The sequence below is a fragment of the Molothrus aeneus genome, chromosome 3, assembly GCF_037042795.1.
Source record: "Molothrus aeneus isolate 106 chromosome 3, BPBGC_Maene_1.0, whole genome shotgun sequence".
Lineage (NCBI taxonomy): Eukaryota > Metazoa > Chordata > Aves > Passeriformes > Icteridae > Molothrus > Molothrus aeneus.
In genome coordinates, this window is record NC_089648.1 from 41,325,219 (window position 1) to 41,352,420 (window position 27,202).

At 40.4% G+C, this 27,202-nt stretch overlaps 1 protein-coding gene across 1 annotated transcript; it reads left to right on the forward strand.

Annotated features, from left to right (window-relative positions):
* The first annotated feature begins 3,045 nt into the window (after positions 1 to 3,045).
* Positions 3,046 to 26,894, forward strand: TSNAX (translin associated factor X). Its single transcript, XM_066546760.1, has 6 exons — positions 3,046 to 3,119; positions 4,870 to 4,977; positions 7,034 to 7,148; positions 8,789 to 8,919; positions 23,300 to 23,427; positions 25,107 to 26,894. Exons 1-6 carry the CDS (start codon positions 3,104 to 3,106, stop codon positions 25,479 to 25,481), a joined length of 873 nt encoding a protein of 290 aa, XP_066402857.1. The 5' UTR covers positions 3,046 to 3,103; the 3' UTR covers positions 25,482 to 26,894.
* Positions 26,895 to 27,202: the final 308 nt, after the last annotated feature.

Here is a 27,202-nt window from a genome sequence, read left to right on the forward strand (position 1 = left end):
TGAGTCTTGGAAAACACTTCTTTCCCATGTGAAAGCTGAGTTACCAACCTTGTCTTAGGATCTGGAGCACAGTTGTGTGCAACTCATATACAACATCTTAGTGTGACCTTAAGTCTCTGAGAAAACCTTGTTGGTTTGTTGTTACCTTGTTTGGGTTTTGGGATTTAGGGTTTTGCTCTACCCTAAATCCTCACAACTCCTTTCTCCTACCAATTCCTCCTTCAAAATGTTGCTATTCCACCTTCACACTTGGGGAGGTGCAGGTGCCATTCTCTTCAGGCATAAGGAACATAAAACTGTAAGGGGAAGGGAAAAGGTTTAAATACCAGCTAGAAGAAAATGAAAAATACTGCAACTAACCTGTTACCAAAGTGGTTTAACACTGCCACATTTAAGTGGATTGTTTCAGAAGAAAACCTTCAACCAGTTCTTTTTCACAACAGCATCCTGTTGAAGTCAAACAAGTTGAGTATCTCAGTGCACGTGCAAAGTGTCACTAAATCCAACAAAAATCAGCTGAAGACCTGACCTTCACTCCCTACAATTGGCTGAAAATTCTCCACTGCTGGGAAGCATTCAAAAGCAGGCACTCTTTCCACTCTCCTGCAACATCGATATAACCAAAACAACTCTGCTTTTTGTACAAAGAGCTGCCAAGAACAGGGAAATAGCACAGTTAAAAAAAAAAAAAAAAGGTATGTGTTTCCAAAAGCAGTTTTGTAGATCTTCTAAAACAAAAGGCTGTGCCTGAATGTGTGCAGTGATAACACCGACACAAATCATTTCATGTCCTGATTTTGCCCCATAGAAAGCAGAAATCTCCTGTGCAGCTGGTAGGGCAGCAATCAAGCTGTTGCACAACTCAATATGCACATCAGGCCTGAGGAAGTTCTGCCGGGATCCTCTTTGTCCTCTGTTTTTCAAGAGTGATTGAAATCTGTTTTCTCAGATTAGGAAAATGGAGACAGGTTTTATGTTACACTTTTGAATAATTTTGAACGTTGCATGACAGTCACGTGTTCTCAACAGTTGAAAATATCAGGTTTGAGCAACTCCTCCTTGGCTGCCTGGAGACTTTAAAGCTCACTGTCCAAGTTTTACTCCTCTGCTATCTGAGTGAGGTGATTTACTGTCCTCCAGAATCTGTTGATGGATTCACCTGATATTCAAGTTTGTCAAAAGCTGTCTTTGTTTGTTTGTTAAACTCAAAAGACCTGATACTGGGCTGATGTCCCTGCTCTTCCAGAACTCCCACAGGCTGGGCTCTGCTAACTTTCCACTCTGAAGCATTTGCATTTCACAGCTGGGCTTATCTGATTTCTAGTAAGGTGCAAGTTCCACCCAAAGATTTTTCCTTACTCAGGATGTTTATAATCACTCCTGGAGGCTCTTTCCCTCTGTCAAATCAGATCGACCAGTTGACCAACAGATTAAAAAATTATTAAGGGTGGGGAGGAAGGACAGGCACACATGCACACCCACACACAAAGGCTGCAAGCACTCTGCCTTTGTGCTCATATGAGCTTTGTTTCCTTGGGAATCCAGCTACTAAAACAGGCAGCAGCTGTGACAAGAAATGAGATCTAGCAGCAGAGCAGCAAGACTGATGATTTGCAAACCTTTTGATTTAGGGATTTGCAAGACCCATCCCTTTTTTAAACATGTCGGAGGAATCCATCAGGGTGCATGTGTAGGGAAGTATGAATCTAGTGGGCAAGCAGACTTTTCGTAGCTTATCATCATAAGAAGTGAAGCATCATCGAGTGCCCTTTGTGCTGGGAAATATTTACAGTGTGCATCCATCTCCTTCGTGCTCAGTCCTGCAGTGTGTCCTGAGAACACTCACCCTAAGTCTCCAGTAGAGGAAACATAATTTTTACCAGGCCTGACTAAACATAGGATGCAAATAACCTGAGTTTGGGCATTTGTCTCCTCTGTACCAGCAGCTACATCTGCTGCTTCTCAGATTTCTTTTCCTGCTATCAGGTGGCTTCACAATCAGATCTTTTCGGTGTACAGTTAGCGTCTCCAGTTTCCAGACCCTGTCTCAGTGTCAGTTTGCCATCCCCCCTGGCCTCCTTGCCCTGGCACACCACGTGGATGGGCACTAAGGGGAGCAACGTGGCCCCTGGTGCTGTGCTGTCACCTTGCCTGGAAGGAGAGCACCTGGATCCTGATGGGGAGGGAAGGGGCACTAAGCACACAGGAGTGGACAGGCAGTAAGCAGAGGACACAGTCTCAAGCTGTGCCAGGGAAGGTTTAGGCTGGACGTGAGGAGGAATTTCTTCACAGAAAGAATGTCACAGCTGGACACTGGGATGGGTTCTCCGGGAAGGTGGTGGAGTCACCAGCCCTGGAAGTGCTTCAGTGTTTTACGTGTCCCTAGACGTGGCACTCAGTGCCATGGTCTGGTTCACACGGTGGTGGTGTTCGGCCACAGGTTGGACTCGATGATGTCAGAGGTCCTTTTTAACCCAACTGATTCTGTGATTCTCTGGAAGCACCGTAGTCCTGATGTGCCGGGGAAGGAAAGGGCAGTAAGGAGTCAGTCGGGGGGTGAAGGGAAGGCAACATGACAGCTGCTTTGTGCGGGTCTGGGCTGAGGAATGGCGCTGGATTTCTGCGGGTCCAAGCCGAGGACCACCGTTGCCCCGGTGGCGGAACACGCCAGCCACCAGCGGGACGGCGGGCACACAACCCCGGAGCTCCGCGGCTCCACTCCGACCGCGGCGCCGTCCCGCCTGGCACTACATGTCCCGTCATGCCGCGGGCGCTGAGGCCCCACGACGGGGTCGCACACTAGCTGCCCACGGACTCGCCTTCTCGGAGGCACGGCCCGGCCTCGGCGCTGCCCCGATTTCGCGGGCAGCAACGTCCCGATCACGCTCCGCGCCCCTACCGCTCCGCACCGCGCCTCCCGCACCGCGGGCCGCGGGCCGGGCTCCTGCCGCCTGTTCGGCGTTTCGCCGTCAGGCAGCCGCGGGCGCCCCTCCATGGCGCCGGCTGGACGGGAGTGGCGGGCGACGCGGCGGGGTCCTGGCGGCGCGCGGGGCGGCTGCGGGTTGCCGGGGGGCCGCGGCGCGGCGGCGGCGGCGGCTCCGGGATGAGCGGCAAGGAAGGTGATGTCCCCTTCCCTCCCCACCCCACCCCACCCTCAGGAGACCGCGGCGTGAGGAGCTGGAGCCGGCGGAAGCGGGGGGAGGCCCTGCGGCTCGAAGGGAACGGGGGTGCGGGGCCTCTGCCGTGCCCAGCGGTGCCCTGTGCTGTGGAACTCGCTCTGCGAGAGGCCGCTCCTTCAGGGGTGTCATCGGCCTTTCCTTCGTGGGTGCCCGGCCTTCCCGCTGGGGCTGCGCGGGTGCGCCATAGAACCTGGCTGTAGGGGTCTGTCTGTGTCCCTGGGGGTGGAAAAGCAGATGCCACAGAGGGAAGCTGAGTGTGTGAGGCCTGTAAAGCACTTGTGCTAACTCTACAGTGTGTGTGTGTGTGTATATACATATATATATAATACTATGTATATAGCATAATATATATGTGAAATATATATTTTTCCCAGCTTGCTCTGCCGCCTGTGTGTTGGTTTAGCCCTGGCAGTCACAGAATCAGTCACAGAACGGGTCAGGTTGGAAGGGACCACAGTGGGTTATCTGGTCCAACCTCCCTGCTCAGGCAGGGTCATCCTAGAGCACCTGGCACAGGGTTGTGTCCAGATGGTTCTTGAACATCTCCAGTGGGGGAGACTCCACAACTTCTCAGGACAATCTGCTCCAGTGCTCGATCACCTGCACAGTGAAATTCTCCTTCATAGTCAGGAAGATTGGAACTTCCTGTGCATTGGTGTCTGCCTGTTGCCTCTTGTTCTATTGCCTGACGCCACCGAGAATCACACAGACCTCCCTTCAGCACTCTTTCAGGGGGTGCATTTAATGTTTTCAACTGCTATAGGAAAACAAACCCCTGAACTCATGTCCAACAGAATAGAAAAAATTATTTGCACTTTCCTCTTTAAGAAAGTAGCTACGCCCACTTCTTGTTTTGTTTTGGGATAATAAACAATTAAGTGGAAACGTTTTAGAATCCAGTGTTCCCTTGGTTCTTCTTTTAAGGAAATTGAGAGAACTCCACGTATTCAAAAAGTATGCCTGTATTCTAGTTTGCCAAATTTCTGGCTCTGGAAAGGAGGAACAGTGTCAAGCTGTTCCCAAAAGGAGGGAGAGGAATGGTTGACACATGGGTGACACAATGAGTTAGTCCAAGGTGAAGGAAGGATAAAAGGAAGAAACAATACAAGGTGTAAATTGGGAGTAAAACATAGTCCAAACGAGATGAGTTCTGGATGTGGGTGTGAAAAGGAGGGTTAAGGAAGAGGCGCACGAAGAAGCTGAAGTGAGCAGCTACATTCAGAGAAGAAACTGGGTAATGGGCAGTGTAAGGGCCTAAGAAGCTACACTGCAGGAGCTAAACCTGTATACCTGAATAGGGGTAGTCTGCTTAAATTGTGCCTTACTTCTTCTCTGTGTTAGAGAATACCCGTGACATAAATCACAGATTTCCATGCAACCGTTCGCTTACAGCAAGAAAACATAAAAGGGTGAGAAGACCCAGAGACCTTACCAAAAAAAGGCTTAGGTTCCTGCCATGCTCATCCATTGAAATGGATTTTATTTTTTCTAATTGTCACTAGCAATGTGGTAGAAGAAGTAACATGATAATGTGAAGCTGGCATCAGTTGATAATAAGGTTCATCCAGTTACCTTATTCTGTCCTGTAGAATATGATTGCTGTCAGGAATGCTCTGAAGACAGCATTCTGGTGCTCCTTATGCTCTGGCAAAACTATTGTAATTTTTTTTTGGTGTCTACTATTTAATAGGATCGGGTGGCTTCAGAAAACGAAAGCATGATAATTTTCCACATGGTCAAAGAAGAGAAGAAAAAGAGAATCTTAATCCACCTTCAGCTTTGATGAAGTCTTTTAAATGTAAGTAAGCATTTGGAAAACCAGATTTTAAAAATGTGGTGTAGAAAGTGATAGGAAGTTGTTAGTGAAATAAACCAGCTCTCTCTGAGGGAGAAACTTGAAGCTAATTTGATTCATACTCCATACCTTTAGAGCTTAGTGTTCTATATTTTGTGCAGTGAAGTCCTGGGAGTGGGGTTTTGCACAGCTCTGCCTGGTTCATGACTTGCTCCTGTTTCCATCCCACCTGCTGTTCCCCCTGCCCTCCTTATTTGTGCTGACCTGATGCTGAGCAAATTCCACAAATTGCACGAGTGTTCAGCCAGGCAAAGGTGACCGGGCCCTTTGGTGGCAGAAAACTGTAGGATCTGCAGAGGTGTAATACAAAATCTGAGCCACAGGGACAACAGGAGGAGATGGTGACCTTTGGGAAACTGAGGAGGCGCTGACCTTGGCTGTGATTCACAAATGACTAAGCCACTGAAATGTAAATCTGGATGCATTGTTTCAGTAGTTGGTAGTTGTTTATACTTGCACTTTTTAAAGAACTTCAGATAAATATTACTATTTTAAAGGCATTCAAAGTCAATAAAGTGACTACATGAAGGTCTATATTAGTTAGTTGAAGTCTTTTTTTTTTTAAAAAGTGCAGGTATAAACTTCCCTTCAGCCAAATTGTTTTTATAGGATTTTTCACCAAACCAGATTTAAACTCTAGTAAATTTAACTTTCTCATTAGACAACCCCTAACAAAGCAAAGCTGACCTTCAGAAATGAGAAGCCTTGACTGAAGAAAGAAGGAGATTTGAGATGGGAAATAGTTTAATTCTTGTTGTAAACTTTTCCCCATACCACATATTTTTATGACACTAAAAAGGGTAAAATATGAGCTGGATGGCAGCTTTAGATGGTTAATGTGTACTTCAGTGTCATATAACTTCCTGGCTTTTTAAAAAATGGGTATTTATATTTTTCTGTGTAAATCACCTTGGCAGATGATTAACCATGACCCCTGAACTTTGCCTAGAGAAGCTGTGGCTGCCCCATCTCTGGAAGTGTTCAAGGCCAGGTTGGAGGGGCCTTTGAGCAACCTGATTCAGTGGAAAGTGTCCTTTTGGACTAGGTGATCTTTAAGGCTTTTTTCAACCAAACCACTCTATCATTTATATTGAGTATTGTAGATACACTCGCTCTTGAATTGAGTAGAGCAACTGTACTTTCTACTTTAATTTTTCACTGTTGTGAATATCAGTTTGTCAAAAGTTGCTACTACTTCCACTTCAAAAGAGTTGTTTCCCTCCCTTCTCATGAGATCCATTCATCTGTGTTTGGTTAATTTCAGAAAGAATTTAAGGGACATGGTTTCTTCAAAGGGACATGGTTCTTCAAAGATCCACTCTTTGTAAACATTCATAATGTTTGACTGTCAAAACCAGATATGCTTCCTCTCTTATCTGTATTTGTTGTAGTTAGAGACAGCTAATATCAGGAAGTCAGAAATCTTATTTTAAGTAATTGATCTCACCTTTCTTTAGTACTTCTGAAATACTCAACTTTTAGTCAAGTCTAGCTGGGATGTAAAATGCAAACTTTCTTATAACTAAATGGTGCATTTTGAACAGTATATGTGCCTTAGCCAGATGCTTTTATTTGATTGGTTTAGGCACTGGTGAATCTCATTAACAAATGATTGTAGGGTTTTATTTTTTGATTTATCTTGCTGAATTGGGGTGAAATTTTCAGTCCGTTTCCAGAGCAGCAGTACTGTGGAATAGATTTTATTAGCAAAACCAAATATTTTACCTTAAGAATTGTTTAGACTGCTTTAAGGCATCATCAGGATTGATATCTACTTAACCTGATTTATTAAACAAAGGTAATATTAATGATGAATTTTGCAGCTGTGGCAGGTGACAGGCAATGGTGGCGTCTGCAAGGACAGCCCACCTTGGGGAAAGGTGCCCAGGGGCAAGGCTGATGGGGTCTGTCGGGAGTTAGTGCAGCACAGGTGCTTTTCTCTTCCCCTGCACTGTGTTTGTGTGACAATTGAGTTTTTCTGTAACAATTGACTCTGCAGCCTTCCAGCTGGAGCTTGACACCAGGCACGATAAATACGAGCGGCTCGTGAAGCTCAGTCGGGATATAACAATTGAAAGCAAAAGAACAATATTTCTGCTCCACAGGTTCACCAGGTGAGTCACACTGAGCGTGAAAATGTTCATAGAAACCTCCAGTCTGCCTTGCAGTGTTGTCTGTCAGTAATGGCTGCAGTGTTCTGTTCAGAGGCATTTAATTTACTTCTCATAAACATCCTTTAAGGTGGGTGCGAACTAATGAATGCACACTCCAGCTAGAGAGTTAAGAGATGCTGGTTCAGGTTTCTGAGTTGGTTTTATTGGTTTATTAAACCAGTGTAAAGCAGTAGAGCAGCAGATGAGAGCCTTCCAGCTTTCAGCAAGCTGTGAGAGAGGAGTTATGCACCTTTCCTTCAGGTTACTTGCCCGGGCAGTTCCATCACCATTTTGGTTGTTGCACCCCCACCCGAGGTCATCAACGCAAATAGGAGGTGACCTGGGGTCTGTTTATGTAAATACTACAGCTGGATAGGCTTCTGTGTGAAGTTTTGAGCTTCCAAATGTTTTGTGTTCTCATGAGCCTTCAAGCAATCTTTGGAAGCCAGAGACAAACTAGAAGAGCAACAGGAAAATTTGACGCTTTGCATAGCCTGCTGTATAAAGTGTTTGCTGTACGTGACAAACACTGGTCTTGCGTGTTATAACAGCTCTCCCTGTTACTTTTCTTTGTAATTTGATTTATCTTAATTTGCATTTTGTTACCTATTGATATATTTATGTTGAAGTAGTAACTATTTATAGTTGCAGTTATGAATGGAGGTTATGAAGTTGCCTGCTCTTTAACTTGGTTTTCTTCTGCAGAGAGGTACTGTGATAGTTCCAGTAACATCTACAGCCTTGACTGTAAATAACTACTCCCACTGCAGGGGCTTGGTAGCTGGGAACTTGTGGAGGGAAGAACAACAAAGAACTCCTCATTACTCTGAATTTAGATTCCTGTTTTATAAGGCATTCCTGGTTTTGTGAGAATAGAAGTTTTCCATGCTGTATTTTGTATTTCCTTCTTCATCGCTTTTCACAATTATTGTGGCTTTAATTTCAGTAAATTTTACTGTTTGCTTTTAAATGTTTTCCCAAGATCAATTAATCAGTAGTTCCTTAAAGAGACTGTAAACTAATATACCATGTGATTATTTGGGCTCAAGGGAGGAGAAAGTTTAAAGGAAATTAGACAAACGAAACTTTAAATGCCAAGTATATGTTGCGGTTGTGAATCAGATATTTCAGCTGTTCCTGAACAGCACAATCCATAACTACTTCCTTAAAAAAAAAAATCACATGTAGAAGTACATAATGTATTGTATTTTGCAATACTGTCAAGTATTGCAAAATATCAATTTTTTTTAAGAAGTTGAAGGACTTCTGTAAATACTGCTAGTTTCCTGGAATATTTTTTGAAGCCTTTGTATGTGTTTCTCCTTTTTCTTATTTAAACAATAATCATGACTGTAGTCTGGAATAAGCATCATGCTACCAGGACCCTGACTGGTTGATTATTTTCTTGGTAAGAATCTACGGAATTTTAGAATCTGCAATAGGTATCTGTGAAAGTTAAACTGTTTCTCATTCTAGTATCAGTTTTGCTTTTTCTTGAACCTAGTAAAAATGTATTGATTAGTAAAAGAAAAAGTGTAATGTTTTTTAACTGTTTGTTCATGCTGGAAACTGCTCTTTCAGTTTCTGTTTTATGATTGCAGTGCTCCCAATGGGGAAGAAATACTAAGTGAATCTGAAGTCAAGCTAGATGCTGTCCGACAGAAGATCAAGCAGGTCGCACAAGAACTGATTGGAGAAGACATGTATCAGTTCCACAGAGCTATATCTCCAGGTAAATAATTTAAAATGAGGGAAGGTGTGCGGTTTTGAACTAAGCTTATTTTCTCTTTATGTAGCAATACTTCATACTGCAGGTTTGAATTTGTTACATTTCTGTGGTTATAAATCAGGACTCAGGTTAATCTTTGTTACTAGCAAAATTAGCTCTAGTATTAGAGAAGCTATTGTCCTACAGTTTCATTGCACTTTAAAGGAAGATGTAAATGGGAGTCTACAACTGGAACAATTTGGACCCTGCCCTAAACTGAAGTTGGGAGTATTTCTCACAAATGTACTGGCTGTTGTTCTCTGACTGAGAGAAATATATGTAGCACACTCATTTGCCCCCCCGAAGGGTTGCAATTTCAAAGAGGAGTGTGGGAGCAACTGTCTTGTGAAACTATCCATTTTGAGTGATAAAGTGATTTCGAGTTGATAAAGTTAATAAATTTAAATCGTTAGTTTAGCGTTTTCTTTCTTCTAGGCTCTTAGCATTTTCTTTCTTCTAGGCTCAAAATGTGCTTCTGCCTCTCTGTTACAAGCATTAAACTAGTTTGTGTGTTTCAGTTGCATCTTTTTCTGCTCCTCTCTGTAAACAGCAGTCTTTACTAACATTCTTGAGATATTAAATCTCAGTTCGTTCATGACTCTTGCTGCCAAACCATATTTCTTTGCTGACTCCTTGCTGGCAATCTGAATATTACCTAAAGTTGGTATGCCTTGGTTGTGGCAACACATGAGTAAAATATGTAACTGCTTCTTTGACATCTTAGTCATGGTATAAAAGTGTCTTGTGTTTATCAATCTCATTTTAAACAATTTGGAATTGTGCGTATCTTTCCTTGTTTAGCAAAACTTTTTCAGCTGATGAGAGCTGAAGATTTGCCCTGAATTATTTAATTGTTTAAAATGTCCATAAGATTGATTTGATTAACCAGCAGCACATACATGTCTGTAATTTACAAGACAAACAATGGTTAAAGTAACTTGTACTCATGTCTTACACAAACTTTGGTGTAAGAGTGACACAGGTCTTGAGTCTCAGTTTAGCAATTTGGAACGGGAAGGAACCTGCCCTGATAGTCTTCAATAGCTGTGATTGATTCCACAGTCCTCTTACCTGTGATGCATTGGGTTGCTCAAACTTTCTTAGGAACATTTAGTTTGTATGTGTCTTGCTGCTATTTATAGCCAAGAACTGTAGTGACATAATGAAAAGAGATAATTCAAAATGCTGACATTACAGATGAACTTAAACTGTGAACAATACTATTCAAAGTGTATTATGAGTATCTTAACACATTAAAAATGTCTTTTGATTTTTATTTTAAGTACTCCTTATAAAAGCTGAGAATCCTTGCATTTCAGTTTTTTTTCTGGAAGCTTCATTGTGACCTGTAAAGTTTGTTTGAATAGCCCCTGAAGTTTGCAGTCCTGTGTGAGTCATATAATGCTGTGTATAGAACAGCAGTGTTTGAGCTCTGCTGCCTCATGGATCTTTGTGAGACTGCGTGGTGCAAGCCATCAGCCATGCCATGTGAGTCAGATTCTCACAAGGTAACCACTTACTCTGCATCAGCTGCCTTACCTGAACTGACTCTGTTTTGTTTGATATGTGTCTTTGTGGCAGTAAATTCAGAGAGGCTTACCTGCCTCTAGTTCTACTGAGGAGCAGTTGGCCTGGAATTAGATTCACTCATCTCACACATAAGAGAGTATTCCTGCATGGCAGACATATGGAAAGTTACTGCACATGTTCTTATAAAACAAGTAAGCAAACCTGATGCTCGTTTTCTATATCCATAGTCTCTCCTCTTAGTAAAAAAAAATACGGTTTTTGTTTCTTTAAAAAAAATATTTTCAGAAATCAAAAGTTAAATTTCTTTTTTACATGAAAGATACCTAAACATAAGCTAGCCATAGCAATCTGGAAATAAAGAAGTTAATGAAAAAAGTACTGTTCAGCTTTGCTTTGTGTATTTGGTAAATACACACTGTCAGCTACACTGATTTTCCTGCATAATTTATTTCTGACTTGCATAAAGCTACTCATTAATACCAGAATAGACCTGAATAAACTGTTTAGAAAACAACTGCAAGTATTCTGTCAGGAGTAATTTAGAATTTTTAATAGTTTTTTCCAGTGTTGTAAATCTCAGCCTCTTAAAATGACTAAGATGTATTTGTCCATTTTAGTATGGGATGAGTTACTCTAGGGGAAGTCAGTAGTAGAAGTAGTTAGCAAAGGAAGTTAGAGACCTGATGCATGTGTATGATGACTCAGTGCCTCCACAGTTGCAAAACTTTTAGAACAGAATAGGCAAATTCAGATGGAAGGAACCTACTGTGATCATCCTGCCACTGCCTGACCACTTCAGGGCTGACCAAAAGTCAAAAAAAGTTGTTAAGAGCATTGTCCAAATGCTTCCTCTAAACACTGACAGGCTTGGGGCATCAACCACCAGAGCCATTCCCACATACCCTGTCACTGGATGGGACAGGAGCCAGCACCACCTTCTTCACTTCCCCTCCTCAGGAACCTGTAGGGAGCAATGAAGTTGCCCCTCAGCCTTGTCCTCTCCAAACTGCACAAGCCCAAAATCCTTAACTGCTCCTTACAGGACATTCCTTCCAACGATTTCACCAGCTTTGTTGCCCTCCTCTGGATGCCTTCAGGGACCTTCACATCCTTTTTAAATAGTGACACCCAGAACTGCACACAGTTGCGTGTATGGTAGCACATGCTTAATGCTTACATGGGACTTGGGGCGAGGTTGTCATAGAATTAAAGAATTTTCTTACTACAATCTTAAGAAAACTTAAGAGAATGAATCTTACTGACCTCTCAAGATAAAAAGAAAGGAAGGCAAGAAGGTATTAGTGTGCTAAATAAGGGAGAGAAGAAGTAGACTCTGCTGTCTATCTTTCCAGCAGTCCGGTGTGGAATCTCTCAAATAGCTGAACTTCGCAGTTTTTTCGAACAGAACTAAAGGGTAGAAATACACAGCCCCCCAATGCATTTCTGAAGTTAGAACTGGAAATAGCTGTACTTTCACTTTTTCTCTCTCTTTAGGTGAGGTAAATGGTGAGTCTGTGCACTCCCATCAGTTGTATAATACTTGGCCCTAAGATCTTCCTGTTGTTTCTGTAATTAGGTATCTGTACCTCATTAAGAAGACTGTTTATAAAATCCAACTGAAATAAGTTGCCTTAGCTCTTCTACATATGCTTCTCTGCAAGGCAAGTTTGTGCCAGCTGTTGCCCATAGTGCATGTTTAATAAGGGAGTGCTAGAATATACCTGTGTGTCTCTGGGAAGACAGGGATTGCTTTTAGGTATTGTGTAAATGAGCTTGTGTGCATAACAAGTATAAAATGCTAACTTTCAGCCAGACCTTTACTCTTACCTTTGTTAAATCCTCTGCTCTCCAGTTAGTCATTGGGATGGCAAAAAAGGGAATATGCAGGCTTCAAGACATGTAGATCTTGGTTGTGCTGAAACTGGCTTCAAGGAGGTGTCAGAGATGGGAAGATGCTTGAAGTCAGGATTATGAAGCTGAGATAGAAAACCTAGAAGCAGGAAAATGAAGGGACAGTTAGATGAAGAGCAACTGGGAGAGGGAATGCTTTATTTCACCTGCCCACCACTGTTTATGAAGAACTGTAATTGGGAGGTGAAAATGATTAGAGTTAAGAATGTTACTTTTAGTTTTGGTTTTAAGTCTAGTGTTCTTAAATTGTTGCTTTGCTCTTTTTCAATGGAAAAAGCTTGCATGTCTTTTTGAAAATAAAAGTAACTAAGAAAAGTGCTAGGTCTTTGTCTTTATATATTTCCTTAGGTGGTAAATCTTGACCTTCCTTTAACCTAGTTTTCAACTCTGATTTTGTATTTTAAAGAAATTCTGGAGAACTAGTTAAAAAGCTTTTTATGAACAAAAACATTGCCATTAAACTGTTTTTTTCTTCCAAAAAGAATAAAGAAACGCTTATGTCCCATATCTCAAAAGCAGCATGTCTAATTAACCTCAAACTTCCTAAAAATGTTCTCCTTTGTCTTGAAACCAAACATGAAACATCCTCCTGTTCCCCACCCTACCTCTCACAGAAGGAGTAAAAGGGTTCAAAATTGAGCTTATAATGGAAACCGCTGTAAGCAGCCTTAACTGGGGAATCATGATTGTCTGCATAATAAAGCTGCCTAATACATATTTTATTCAGTATAATAACTGTTAGCCTATAAATAGAAGAATGCTATGAGTGTTATGCTTGGGAATATTGTTTGCCACTTGTAATTGTTAAATGCTTTTTTTGGGGTTACTCCAAGCAGTTGTTCTTTTGACTCGAAGATAAAACAATTCTGGCAGAGCACTAAAGGAGTTTTGTGCTTTCCCTCATTAAGAATAGTGCTAATGGCACGCAGGACGTTTCCCCAAAGGACACTTGCATGAGCTCAAACACTGAGTATAGCACTAATTGAACAACAACAAAAACTGATGACTGTTTTCTACACGTTTCTTAACAGTACAGATTGTCCCAGGGGATGATTAAACAAGCAAACAAAGAGATACTGAAATAATGAAGTCTTTTTTTAATGCAGAGCTCTTCATTTGTTATGTTAGAATGTTCTGCTTTTGTTGATATTTTTAAAGCTTTACTATTTGTAATATAGAATTCCTGCTCCTTTGGCCCACTTTGCGGTGTATACCTTATATATCCTGTGAGGAAATATGTACCCTTTCTTTAAAATTGTTGAGAGACATTATGCAAGAAAAGAACTGAAAAAGATTGTATGGATTTATGAAAGGAAGGAAGAAAATTTTCAGGATTTTTTATTTGTATATACAGATGTGTTTAAGTATTTTTATATATGTATTTAACTCTCAACTACTGAGGGAAATATCAACAGTATACAGAAAAGATCTGTATGGAATTTCATGACAAGAAAGAAGTGCTCTGCAGTATGTGTAGAGTCCCACACTTCCACTACACCAACCCCATGCAGTGCTGCAAGCTGAGGGAAGAGCAACTGGAAAACTGCCTGCTGGAAAAGGATCTGGGGTTTCTGGTCTACAGCAGCTGAACATGATCCTCCAGTGCATGCCCAGGTGACCAAGAAAGCCAGAGGCATCCTGGCCTCTATCACCAACAGTGTGCCCAGCAGGACCAGAGCACTGATTGTCCCCCTGTATTCAGCACTGGCTGCACCTCAAGTTCTGTGTCCAGTTTTGGACCCATCACTAGAACTTTGAACACTGAGGTTCTGGAACATGTCCAGAGAAGGGCAATGGAACAAGTGAAGGGTTTGGGGCACAGATCTGCTAAGGGGTGGCTGATGGAGCTGGAGATTTAGCCTGGAGGAGACTCAGGAAGAACTCATTGCACTTTACAACTGCCTGAAAGGAGAGTGTAACCAGGTGGGGGTGCTCCCTTCTCCAATGTAACAAGAAATGGGACATGAGGAAATGGCCTCAAGTCACTCTAGGGGAGGTTTATATAGTATATTAAGAAAAATTTAATCATGGGAAGGGTTGTCAAGCATTGGAACAGGCTGCCCAGGAGAGTGATGGAGTCACCATCCCTGGAGGTATTTAAAAGACATGTAGATGTGGCACTTCGAGACATGGTTTAGTGGTGGACATGGCAGTGCTGGGTTAGTGGTTGGATTCGGTTGATCCTAAAAGTCTTTTCCAACCTGAAAAATTCTATGATTCTATGTTAGGATGTATGTAATTATTCAAAGCATGTGCTGAATCTTCTCTGCATAAATGCAGAACTTGTGTACTGCAGAGGAAAAATTAAGGACTGCTCAGTGAGTTGGCTCTGTGTGGGATTGAATGGAGTACCTTTTCAACATGACTTTGTTAAATGAAATCTCTAGCTATTTGAGGACTTTACTCAGTTTTTTGCCCCTTAAGACAAAATATTGAATGGGGAGCCCATAATTCTTCTGGAGTTTCTTAAGTGGAGTGATGTGGGGTGATGATGGTAGAGGCAACTGGAGCACTGCTGGCTGACCTTTGCTGTGTGCCAGTGCTTGCAGCAGTGGCGAGTGGAGTGCTGTGCACAGGGAAGCTCATTAGCTGTTTATCATGTCTGCACTTGCTCTCAATAGGATTAGATGATGGGGCTGTAAAATGTCAGCACCTTGTCAAAACTATTGCTCTGTGACTGCTTCTGTTGATGATGATGCAGGAAATTCTGTGTAAAAGTTCAGCAGTGACGCAGTCTAACACATCATTTATCTTGTGCAGGCACTATTTGTATTCTGAGAGATTGATATAATGAAGCTTATTTCTGTCTCCTGCCTTATGCCATTTAGAGTCACTTTAGGCATGTAAGATACAGCAACAAGCTGCATTGCTCGATTGGACCAGGCCAGTTAAGTCTGTGGATGGAAAGGAAATACTTCAGTTGCACTAGAATGCCGCTTTCTAACTGCAGTATGTTGGACCACCAGACAGGATGCTGTAAGAAATGCTATGGAGAGGAGTGGGGTCTGTCCAAGCAGGCCAGCTTTAGATTACTGATGACTTAAGTAACAACATTTTTTTGGGTATTGTATGAAGGATTTTAATTAGAATGCAAACTAAAGGAACTGTCTGTGTAATGGTTTCTGTGTTTACTTGGCTTGGTTTTTTTTTCTTAGCTTTTTAACTCAAAATATGGAAATAACATACTCAGATTGTTCTACCTTTGTAAGCACACATGTATTTCTGAAATAATATCAAGGTGCACAATATCAAGGATATAATATCAATGTGCTGTTCTGCAGATCAGGAACAGTATAAGTAGAACACTTGTTTTTTTTCTTGAGAAAGCTTAAAAACTGTAATTAAAATAGATGGCATATTTAATTTTAGGTTGGTAAGAGAAAGGAAAAGCTTTGTACTGCAGGAAGAAGGTATCAAGAATTGGAAATGTCTCACCCAGGATGAGACCTAAATACACCTAAAACTTGAAAGGAAAGCTGACCATGAAGGAAGCAATCAGGTTTATGCAAGATGGTGGGAAAACACAGGAACAGGATGTGACTGAAGAATTAATCTCTTGCTGTTGTAGGTGAGGGGTAAAATGCCAGAAATGGAAACAAAGTTTCCTGATTATACTGGAAAATTAACAGAATTTGCAGTGAATAAGCTTATGGTTATCAGATACAATTTTGTTAATTTCTTTCTTTCTGTTTTGTCATTTTCTGTGTTTCTCTGACTCATATCCCCGCTTGGTGAAACTGGTTTGGTTTTTTTTCATTCTGCAAGTTGCCTATTTGAAATTTGATACCTTCAGTTTGTTGTATTTTGCTGCCCTTTTATTATTTTTGTTTCATGCCTTTTTCCTAAGTTCTTCTAAGGAAAAGGAAAAAACAGTGACTGCAAGGCCTCACTTTGTATTTTCTGATGCAGGTTTTGTATGTCCATACACAAAAATTAAAACAAACCTGCAAACATGAATGCAAATTCTGACATGAACAAACTAGGCATGCACTATGTGAGAATTGATTATCAGCTCATCCCTGAATGAGATATAAATTCAGCAGGAGCCATTCAGAGCAGCAGAAGTCAATAAGAGAAGCTATGTAGAGTCTTCTAAAGATTCATGCCGTGGGTCAGCATGATCAAAAGATTGTCCTTTCCTGCTTCTCACTTAAGACCTAAATGTCCTGAAGTCCTGCTGTACTATTATGACAAATACTATGGTTACTCACATGACAGCCTGAAACTAGTGACATTGTTTGTCTTTTAATTCAGTCTCATAGCTGGAAAATGGAGGAGACCTTGTTCTCTGGCTCAGGATTTTTTTTCAACCCTGCAGTTATTGACATTAGTGATTCACAGCCCAGATCTCTCCAGCCTTTGCAGGAACCAAGTGCAGCTGGAACATAAGAGAAGTTAAAAAAAATCTGTGAAGCTTTTTTGTTTGTTTATTTAAAATCACACAGGAGAATGTGTGATAGAGGAACTCCATTCCAAGAAGCAATGGGGATAGCACATCATGGGTAGGTTTTTTGTTTTGCAGTCACGTGGGGAGAAATAGAGGTTGGCAAGTGGTGAAGTACCTTTGTGCCATCTCACAGATCTGTGTTTGAGGACAAATGGCCACTATTGGTTCTTCTGATGTGCTTGTGAGTTGAATCTGTTGCATGGAAACATCATCACCTCAAGAAGAACTTTCACTGTGTTTTGAACTGCAGAAGCTGTGTTGTGTTAGGTGCTCTTTCTTCTTTGATCATTGAACATCCTGGCTGAGTCAGAGCTTCCTTTCTTTGGTATCTTGAACACTTGCCCTCAAGGCTGCCAGCAGTGTCTGACTGACTGAATGACTTTTAAAACTCTGTATTAATTATAAAGGGCAATTGGGGGTGGTCAAAGAGGTCAGGAAGACTACTTGTCACAGGAATAGTTTTGTAAGAACTCATGTAAAACACTGGGTGCCCTTCATAATTACTACATTTTGGGCTTGCAAGTTGGAATAAAACCCCAAACTTCAGAACAAAAACCTTGGTTCAAGGTTTTTTTTTGGTTTTGTTTTGGTTTTTTTTGTTTGGTTTTTGTTGTTGTTGTTGGTTTTTGTTTTTGGGGTTTTTTTTTTGTTCAAGCATGGTACATCCTTTAGGTCTCCAAGTAGAAGCAAAATAAAAGTTTGTGAATTTCTCACCCACAGTTATTCATCTTGCAAAAAGGCCTATTGTTTGTCATATGTCCATGTTTTTAATAACAGTATAAAAAAGGCTTGATTGCTTGATTCCCTGATCTCTGCAATGAGAGATTAAAATATTGTTTGCAGTTCTTTGAAGGGTTTTTGTGCCCGTTTGGAGAAATAATTTAACTCTCACAGGCACCTGTCTGATAGGGAACTTATATTTGTTTCTGGGGCTTTTGGGAAAACTGACTAATCTTGGTATTGCCTTTTCCCCTGAAGTGTGTATTCAACTTTAAACAAAGTGCAAACAAAATTAACACTTCAGTATCTGCAGTACATCGCTTCAACACATGCAGCTAGAAGAGATGTGGGTGTGTCAAGTAGCAGTTGACTAATGAACAAAGCATTACAGAAGCTTTGGAGCTTTACAGAAGAAATTTACATTATTTTAATTATTAATATAATTGTAAACCTACTCAGCTTTTGAATTATTACTGAGCGAATAGAATAGGGTGTTTTCCCAAATATGTAAGCTCATACAGATTTTTGTTCTAATACTTTTATTTGTATTTATTAGTTAGTACTGTTTTATAAAATCCATCCCTGACTGGAATTACTCTTTTAAGACATTTCCACAACAGGATGTCCAGAGCATTCCTGTCTGTGTGGAGAACTGGCTTTATCCTCTTTCAGTGTGTGTTATAAAATTAACCTTTCACTTCATGCTCACAATCAACAAAATGCTTTGATTGTGTCATAGCCTCAGTTTAAGTTTAATTACTAAAGTTTTTACCCCTTCTGCCAAGAAAAAGATCTCTGAATCTTAGGAATCATTGTCAAGTATGCAGAGAACTTTAAAGGAGTAGATTAAGGTGTGAATTACCAGTTTCATCTTAATAGGACACTGGCGTTAGTTTTTGTGTTAATACTTCTAAACTTATTGTATCTACTTGTTTCAATTGGTGGTTACTTGTTTGCTTATTTCACTTATTTCTCCCTTTTATTCATCCATATGCTTCTAGAAACAAGTTCTCTAAGTTTACCATGCTCCCCATATTCTGTATAATTATTTCTCTGGTTGGGATTTCCATAACCTTTTTTTCCTGGATTATGGCAGGGATTTCTGTATTTTGATGGTGGCTATTTTTTTGTTGTTGCTTTCTTTGTTTTTTGGGGGGAAGGAGAAAGAAGGGAAGTTTTTTTTTCCGTGTTTGTTTGGGTTTTTTTTAATGACAATGTAACTTGCCAGCCTAAACATGAGGATAAGATAGAGCCTTGTCGGTGCTGTTTTGGTTTTGTAATGAATCAGCAAGTGGGTAGTTTCACATGACTCGCCCTGTAAATAATGTACCCCACCCTTCAGGCAGTGATCCTGGAAGAAGCTTGCTGGGTGTATCTTCCTACCATCTTTCTAGTGGCTGCTCTTGGCCTGTGATTCCTGCTGTATGGCTTAGGGGAGGAGCTGGGTGAGAGAGCACAGGCTTGGGTATATCTGCTTGTGTCCACACCATCAGCACAGGCTCCTCTCTAAACAAAAAGATAGAGAGAAACAGGACAAAGGATGAAAGATGAGTTTGGGAAGAAATAGGGAGAGAAGCAGCTTATTTGAGAAGATGGCAGGTGGCACTGGCATTGCTAACCTTAACAACTGAGAAGCATGAAATCCTTTTGAACCTGTTTTGTAACTGTTGAACCGAGATTTAAAGAAGGAAATGAAGTAAACAAAATTTTAGAAGGAAACTTTCACCTCTTATTTGATCTGTCATTCTGGGTGGAAGCTTCCATGCATGCATGGATGCATGCATATCTCAGGTGGAATTAGATTCTGTTTACCCTAATATGACTCCTGCAATTAAGTATTTTCAATTATTTACTCATTCTTTAGATAGAACTAGCTTTTGCTCTGTCTTATGCATTCATTTGACTCTTGGATTGAGTGCTCCAATTATGTTTTTTAAAATCATTTTTTCATTTAAGAAACCTAATTTCTTTCTAAGTTTCTTATGGTAACTGCTTTTTCTTCTTTCTCAGATCTTGCATATGTAATTAAGGAAAAAGGTCTTGAATATCAGTTGGCAAAAAGTGCTAAAATTTTCATGGAGAAAAATCTATATTTGTACATACATGCTCAGAAGATATCTCAGTGTAACTCTGTAGTTCTTGTACACAAAATAATTTTTTTAAAACATAGAAGGGAGCTGCTATACTGGGTCACTGTCACTTGTCTAGTATAAGCTATTTGTATAGAATAAATGTAATAAAATATCAAAATACCTAAGCAGTTAATTTTTTACCTTGCATCTGTAATTTTAAGAGGTGCTAGTAAAAATAATACAGTGTTTTTAATTGGTATTTTTGTCCATGTACTACAAAAAAACCCAAACCCATAAAAGGCAGTCTTAAAAACTATTCTATTACTGGCAGCTCAATCCATAAATAAGCTAATTTTGGAATAAATCCAAAACAAGAGCATAAGGGGAAAGGTATTGTTGGATGGTGTAGTGAAATGGGATGGGGTTTTTCACCTTGGGAATTATTTGCTGAAAATAGCGGATGTCCTACCATTAAGCTAAAACATAACACGTTTAAACATCCTTCTACCTGCACATGGAAATACCTTATTTCAAGGTCTTGGCTCATTGAAATACCATATTGTAGCTACTTCTGACAGAAGAACTTATTAAAAGCAAAAAAAAAAAAAAAAAGAAGAAAAGTAAAATACTAGTATTTTTTGCAAAATAGTCATGAACAGGATTTGTTAGCAGTCTATTTGTGATGGTAACTTTAATTGAGTTTTGTAAGGCTTATAAATAGTGGGAGATAGATTCCCTAATTATGAGAAGGTGACAGTAAATGGCAAACAGACTGTGTGCAACATTCACATGGTGGTGTTAAACAAAAGGAAGGAGCACAAGGCTGGAACATGTCAGCTAGTGTGGCATGGCAGGAGGAAGCAAAGATCTATGTGTGTACATACGTATAAATATGCCCTCATTAAAAAGTACATAAAGATAAAAGAACAGAAGAGCCAAACACTTACAATGGAAAAGGACAAAACACGTATGAAATAGTAAAGTGGAGTGAGTTGAAAGCGGGAGATCTGACTGATTGAGAAGACTGTTTGCCAAAAAGTTTGAGGGCTGATTTGATCTCTCTGAGAGCTGTGGAAAATGCCAAGTTGATTCTTCATATGTGATAGTCTTCTCCATAGATAGCAGAGGGAGATTCTCACAGATGTTGTCATGTTGAGTGCTGCTGTATCTGGTAGCTTACAGCTTATCCACAGAAAAAGCCAAAATTTCGTAATAGATTACTGGTCCTGTTACATCAGAAGTTAAGTCAGGGAAAGAGTGAGTGATGAAATCTACCTCTCTGCAGCCTGTGAAGTCATTTGTCTTAAAAGATCCTGAGTAGCTTTTATCTAGTGTGTTTTTCTATTGCTTGTGCCCAGAATGCTTTACCTGAATTCTGTTGATTAAATTATGCTGTTTAATTGGCCTTGCCAGCTCTGTGTTTGTGTTCTGGTTTGTGAACAGCACTGTTGAGTGTGAGTTTGGTTGCTGCATATTTATTCTGCTTTTCCCAGTGCTGCTGTAGAGTACTATAAAGGAATTGCCATTCTGAGTTGCTTCTGCTCAAATACATATTTAAAAGGGAAAAAAAAATGCAGGTCACTTATCATGCTTTTGTAGTGGGTACATGGAAAGCCTCCCACCCCTTGAGTTTTTTGGGGTATTTCCACACTCATCTGTTATTTAAATCTATGTTCTCTTCTTTTTGATTTAGACTATTTCTTTGATCCAGGTGAAGCCTAAATTTGCTTCTTCCTGCATACTTCCATAAGCTGAAGTCCTGGCACTGTACAGGTCAGTTGAGGGTGTTAAGATTATTTTAATGGAAACAGGCTTCTACTTCTGGTACCCTTGGTTACATCCTCATTTTCTCACTGACAAAACTATTGTCTAATCCTGGCCCTCTTGCAGCATGATACCTGTTAGTGTCTCTTGAAGTGAAGTCATCCCCTTAAAATGGCTCAGAATAGCTCTGCTAGAACCATTTCTGTCATGTGCCTGTTCCTTTAATGTCCTCTTTGGGCATTCTCTGTTCATGGGTCAGATATACACAGGCATTGACTTTGTCTCTGCAACTTTTTTTAGCTTAGTACTGCCATGGCTGTTTGTTCCAGCGTTGTTTCTGCGTTTTTTTCCACCAGCAGTGCCAGCTTCAGCTTTCTGCTTAGGAACTTTCCTCACATGCTTCCCTAAATCTGCTCTCTGCACATAAACTGACAACCTGTAAAATCTGTGTCTGAACATTCAAACTTTTTTTTTAGATCTCACTTTTGTTGTAACGTGTCACTGTTGAGTCAGAGATGACACATAGTCCAATCAGAAGGCAAAGTGGCAAAAGCATAATTTAGTTCATCCTCTCTTCTTTTATAGCTTAGTTTGCTACAGGTGGACCTGATTGATCATATAATCAATACATTTCACATGATTGGTTAATTAAAAAGACACCCATTTGTGTCTTGTTAAACAATCCTATGAGAAAAACAGAAAAACAGGTTATTAGAAAAACACCACCTGCAGGTTGTTTTAATATTTGGCTATCATTGTTTATCTCCAGCTCCCTAAGGCTTCCCAGGCCAATTCTGGGAAAACTTACGTAGCTTTCTCTTTCTCCAGGCTGTCACATCCACAGTAATGCATAATAAAACCACCATCTGCTAAGTAGGTAGTGAGAGAGAGTTGTGGCAGGTAGCTGTAGATGGCATACAAATCTGGTACAAGCTACATTTGTTATCCCATCTTTTATTCCCTTTGCAACACACTGACTCCTGTTGTCCCCCTGCACACCTTAGTTTTAGAGTGTAAGTTCTTTTGGACAGAGCAGTTATTCATGTATTCATAGAATCACAGAACAGTTAGGGTTGGAGGGGACCTCTAGAAATGACCTAGTCCAACCCTTCTGCCAAAGCAGGATCACCTCTTGGTCTTCTTATTGGACATCACAGTCATTCATGTCTAGTTTGTTTATTTGTTTATTTATTTGATCTGGAGAGATTTGTAATAACAGATGCTTTGCCTTGAATGTGAATTTCACCAAACCTGCGTATTTTAAGGAGCCTGATTCTCACAAAATAGAGAAGTGGGAAGCTCAGTTTTAGACAAATATCTACTACAAGTCCTCCTGGGTAGGGTTGCTCTCGATCTGTTTATCCCCCAGCCTCTGCTGATAGTGGGGATCCCCTGACCCAGGTGCAGCACCTTGCACTTGTTCATGTTAAACTGCATGGGATTCCCATGAACCCAACTTCTCAGGCTTGTCCTAGTCTCTCTGGGTCGCATCCCATCCCTCAGGTGCATCAACTGCACCACTCAGCTCAGCGTCATCTGCAAATTTGCTGAGGGATCCGAGTATGAGCCCATGGAAATATTGTGGGGAGCTGATCTCCAGTATGTTTCTGAGAATACCATGGTGCTTTATATAGAAATTACAGAAGGTTCTGCATGAAAGATGCAGATGGAGTAAAAACTTGAACATGTTTCTCTGTGTGCTTGGTCTGACTTTCATGCTTCAGAAACATGCTATGTTAGATTATGCTTCAATGTTATTTCTGGATTATGTTAATTTTCACTTTTTGCTGGTAACCTTCAAATAGTCTCACTTAAAAGATTTCTTTAAAACTAAATAATTGTGAGCATGGATCAGTGCTGGAAAGTTTGAAGCATGAGCTTGTTTCTGCTGTTTTTGCAGGGCTTCAAGAATATGTTGAGGCAGTTTCGTTTCAGTATTTTATCAAAACACGATCTTTGATCAGCATTGAAGAGATCAACAAACAACTAATATTTACAGCAGAAGACAGAGAAGAAACAACAAACATGGTAAAAGTTTTTCTTTTCTCAATTGACAAACATCTTTCTGGGATGGAAATGCAGCGAGAAGGCTTAGTCACATTTTTGGCATCTGATTAAATAAGGCCAGTTAGTGGAATGGGATTAGATAGACATGTGGGCTTTGACTCACTTGTTCAAAACATGCCTTTTATTCTGATAAGTAGTAAACTAAATCTGTGGGATACAAGTTTATAAATTTCACATCCTTTTTATTCAGAGCAAACTGAACTCTTTCTGATATGGCAAAAGATCCAGGACAGTGAAATGCTAACTAACAAATGTAGCAGAGGGATTTTTAGTGCCTGGGGCTGTCTCTAAGACCTTCTGGTGTATAGTGATGTTGCAGAAGTTGGAGGACACAAACAAATCCAAGGCAGGATGAGGTCCATTACTGAAATCTTATTGCTGGTATTGAACTAGTCACTGCAGGCATTGTATTTGCCTTGTGCATACAAATCCAAGGCAGGATGAGGTCCATGATTGAAATCTTATTGCTGGTATTGAACTAGTCACTGCAGGAATTGTATTTGCCTTGTGCATATGCCTTAGCTGCATCATTTCTAACTCCTGGAGCTGATTCCTTTCAGAGGACAGACTGGTATCCCGTTATACCTTAGCCCTTATGCCGTATCTGCTGTTTCTTGACCTGCCTGTACTCCTAGCCTGCCCTAAATGGCTCATAGGGACAAACTACTGTCACCAAACACAGTAAACTGGGTGCAGTTTGATTGCTGACAGAGGACAACAGTGATTTGGTAGCAATCTACAGAAGTGCACGAGCAGTTGAGGTGCAGTGTACAGTAATGCTGCTTTACATGAATTCCTGAGTTTGCTTCTGCTGAAGAGATTGTGCTGTAAAGCACTTCTCATTCTTTCTTTATTCTCTTGATATTTGCAGAGAAGCCTGATTTTTAGCTTAAATTAATTTGTTTTTACCAGAGGTACCAGCTATGAAGTTGTTAACCCCAGCGTGCATGCCTCTGACCCGATCTGTCAATTTGGGTAGACAGCATATTATGGGAACAAGTGAACAGAAAGAAAACTGCATTGTCTCCCACGTTACCAATATTCTGGCAATAAAAAGTATTGGAAACTTGGATATTGGAGCAAACTTGTAACTTTGGAATGGGTTTGCTTCATGAAGATTTTTGTTTGTTATTTTAATAAGCTTAGTTGATATAAAACAGATCTGAGAATACGATGGCTACTTGTAGAGAATATATTTTGAAATTCAAGACACCATTATGAAATTATATTACTTGTTTTCATAATGCAGACTATTTTTGACTGATTTGCTAACTTTGGACTGACTAGGAAAAAAATCTATCAGGCTGAGATCTGTCAGATGAAAGAAAACCCCAAACAACTGCAAATAAATGTTGCTGCAAAGATGTGATAATTCTGTGTGCCAATAGAAATGGTAGAGTTAGGGTATGTTTATCATACTTGCTAGAATGAAAATGACATCTCAAGTAGAAATTACCTTTTTATATGCTGGAATGAGATTAGTACTTCTGAAATCAGACCACGTGGAAGTGCCATGCAATTTAATTTTCCAGAATGTTTTAAATTTCCAGTTATGTTAGATGAGTTAGCGTGTAGTTGAACCATTACAGATGGCTTTCTCACACTTCTCTGTGCTGGACTTTCTTCCATTCTTTCTCCAGACCTCCAATTCCCAGGATAAACAGCCCCATAGGTGGAGCCTGAAGGTAACTCCTGTGGATTACCTGCTGGGAGTGGCGGATCTGACGGGAGAGCTGATGCGGCTGTGCATCAGCAGCGTTGGCAACGGGGACATCGACACGTCCTTCGAACTGAGCCAGTTCTTGCGCCAGATTTACGATGGCTTCACCTTCATTGGCAACACCGGACCTTACGAAGTCTCCAAGAAGCTCTACACCTTGAAACAGAGTCTGGCAAAGGTAGAGAATGCCTGCTACACATTAAAAGTACGGGGATCCGAAATCCCAAAGCACATGCTGGCGGATGTCTTCTCCACCAAAACGGAATTGATTGACCAAGAGGAGGGGCTTCCTTAAAATCAGAAAGCTCTTGTTACTCAGAAGAGAAGAGGACATAGAGAAAGCTCTCTAGTTACGCTTTGTGGGGTTGTGACCTTCTCAAAACTTTTTAGTAGAGACATTTTTAGTTTTATCAATGAGAAGGCTGTTTGCAGTGGTAATTTGTAACCAAAAATACTTTTTATGATGTGCAAGAGAAGAAATGTTTGACTTTGGCCTCTTGGTATGGAATTTCCTATATTGCTCCATTGTATCTTCTTTCAGAATGACCAAAATTTCCACTGCACTCTACTCCAATGACTGTCATTTGTGTGACTCACCTAAAACTAAGATTTCATCAAGCACAGCAGTGGAAAAAATGGTTAGGTGCTCTTATTTAGCATTATCCATAGGTTTCTGCTGACTCATTTTTTGAGTATTTGGGTTCTGTACTCATATCATACCTACAACAATGCACCTGTGCATAAGTGCACCCATTGACTTGGGACTGGGGTGGTCTCAACAGTGCCATGTAATTCAAGTTTTCTCTGATTAGTGCTTTAAACTATGAAACTAAGTCAACTTTTTGTCCAATTGATAATGAAGATAATTGCATCAGGTAAATACTACTGTCACCTGTTATTTTGGGTCTCTGTTAAAAATTGGCTCCGTTTGAGCTCAAACTGGTACTTCACAGTTTTGAGATGAGCTAGGAAATCCACAGAAAATAATTGTGAAAAGTATTGTTCTACATTTTTTGTAATACAGTTTAATGCAGAATCTGACATATTTTTGTTTGTGGACAAAAGAAATTGTCATACAAAGTATGTAATTTGGTGTTAGGATAAGCAGTTTTTGGGCAGAACAAATATGTTGCAGTGCTGGAAGTCTGTTCTCCATGGTTTGTGCTGCCCTGAGGACCTCCAGTGGGATTGAACTGGTATAAGTGGAAAAGGGCTAGCCAAGCTTTAAATATATGTTAGCAGGAACTATTTCATGTGCATGTTCCTGTGGAAAGGAAATTGCAAACAGAAGTAAGGCAGGCATTCTGGTTTCCACATTTATCTTTGAGGGGGGTATGTCACTGTTGGCAAAAAATCAGGGCTTTATGCTGGTGTCTGAAGTTATGAAAGTCTGATAATGTACATAATGCTAAAGGAAAACAGATAAAACAACATGATCTCTAGACTCCAGGAAATAGGCCTCCCAACTGCAATTGAAAATACTGCATGTTTTTTATTTCCACTTCCATCTGCTGTGATACTGCCAATACTTTTCCCATGAGCATGTCCTGAGTAGCTGGAATCATCTGATATATGGATAGGAATGGTAAATACATTTCTGTCAAATTTTTCCATTGTTTCCACATAAAGTAGTATGGGGTGGATTGAACAAGGAGTGGTATTTTTCCTATTGTTTAATACTATTTTTTACAATAAATTCTGAAAAATAGTCACTGTCTCTATGTTGGTCCTTTTGCCTGTCAGTCCAAGTGGTAAATTATGGTGCATGTTTCCCACCATGGGCTTCACTTGGAAGTTTTGATCCATTCCTATATTCATACTTCCATGGGCACTTTCTAATGCTGAATGTTTTTTTTCTCCCTTAACTTTATTCTGCAGTGTCTGATAACTTGTTCGTATAGAAACTTCATGTGAATCTTTTGAATGAAAAAAATGCAAAGGATTCAGATGACAAAGCAAGTATATCCCTGGAACAAAGCTGTAGAAACAGTACCCATGTTTCTACATCTCACCTTT

Bases quoted from the DNA above. Each gene is read 5' to 3' on its own strand.
- TSNAX (XM_066546760.1), top strand. The intron at 4,978-7,033 runs GTAAGTAAGCAT...TTGACTCTGCAG, and splicing joins TTTGATGAAGTCTTTTAAAT to CCTTCCAGCTGGAGCTTGAC. The intron at 8,920-23,299 runs GTAAATAATTTA...CTGTTTTTGCAG, and splicing joins CCACAGAGCTATATCTCCAG to GGCTTCAAGAATATGTTGAG.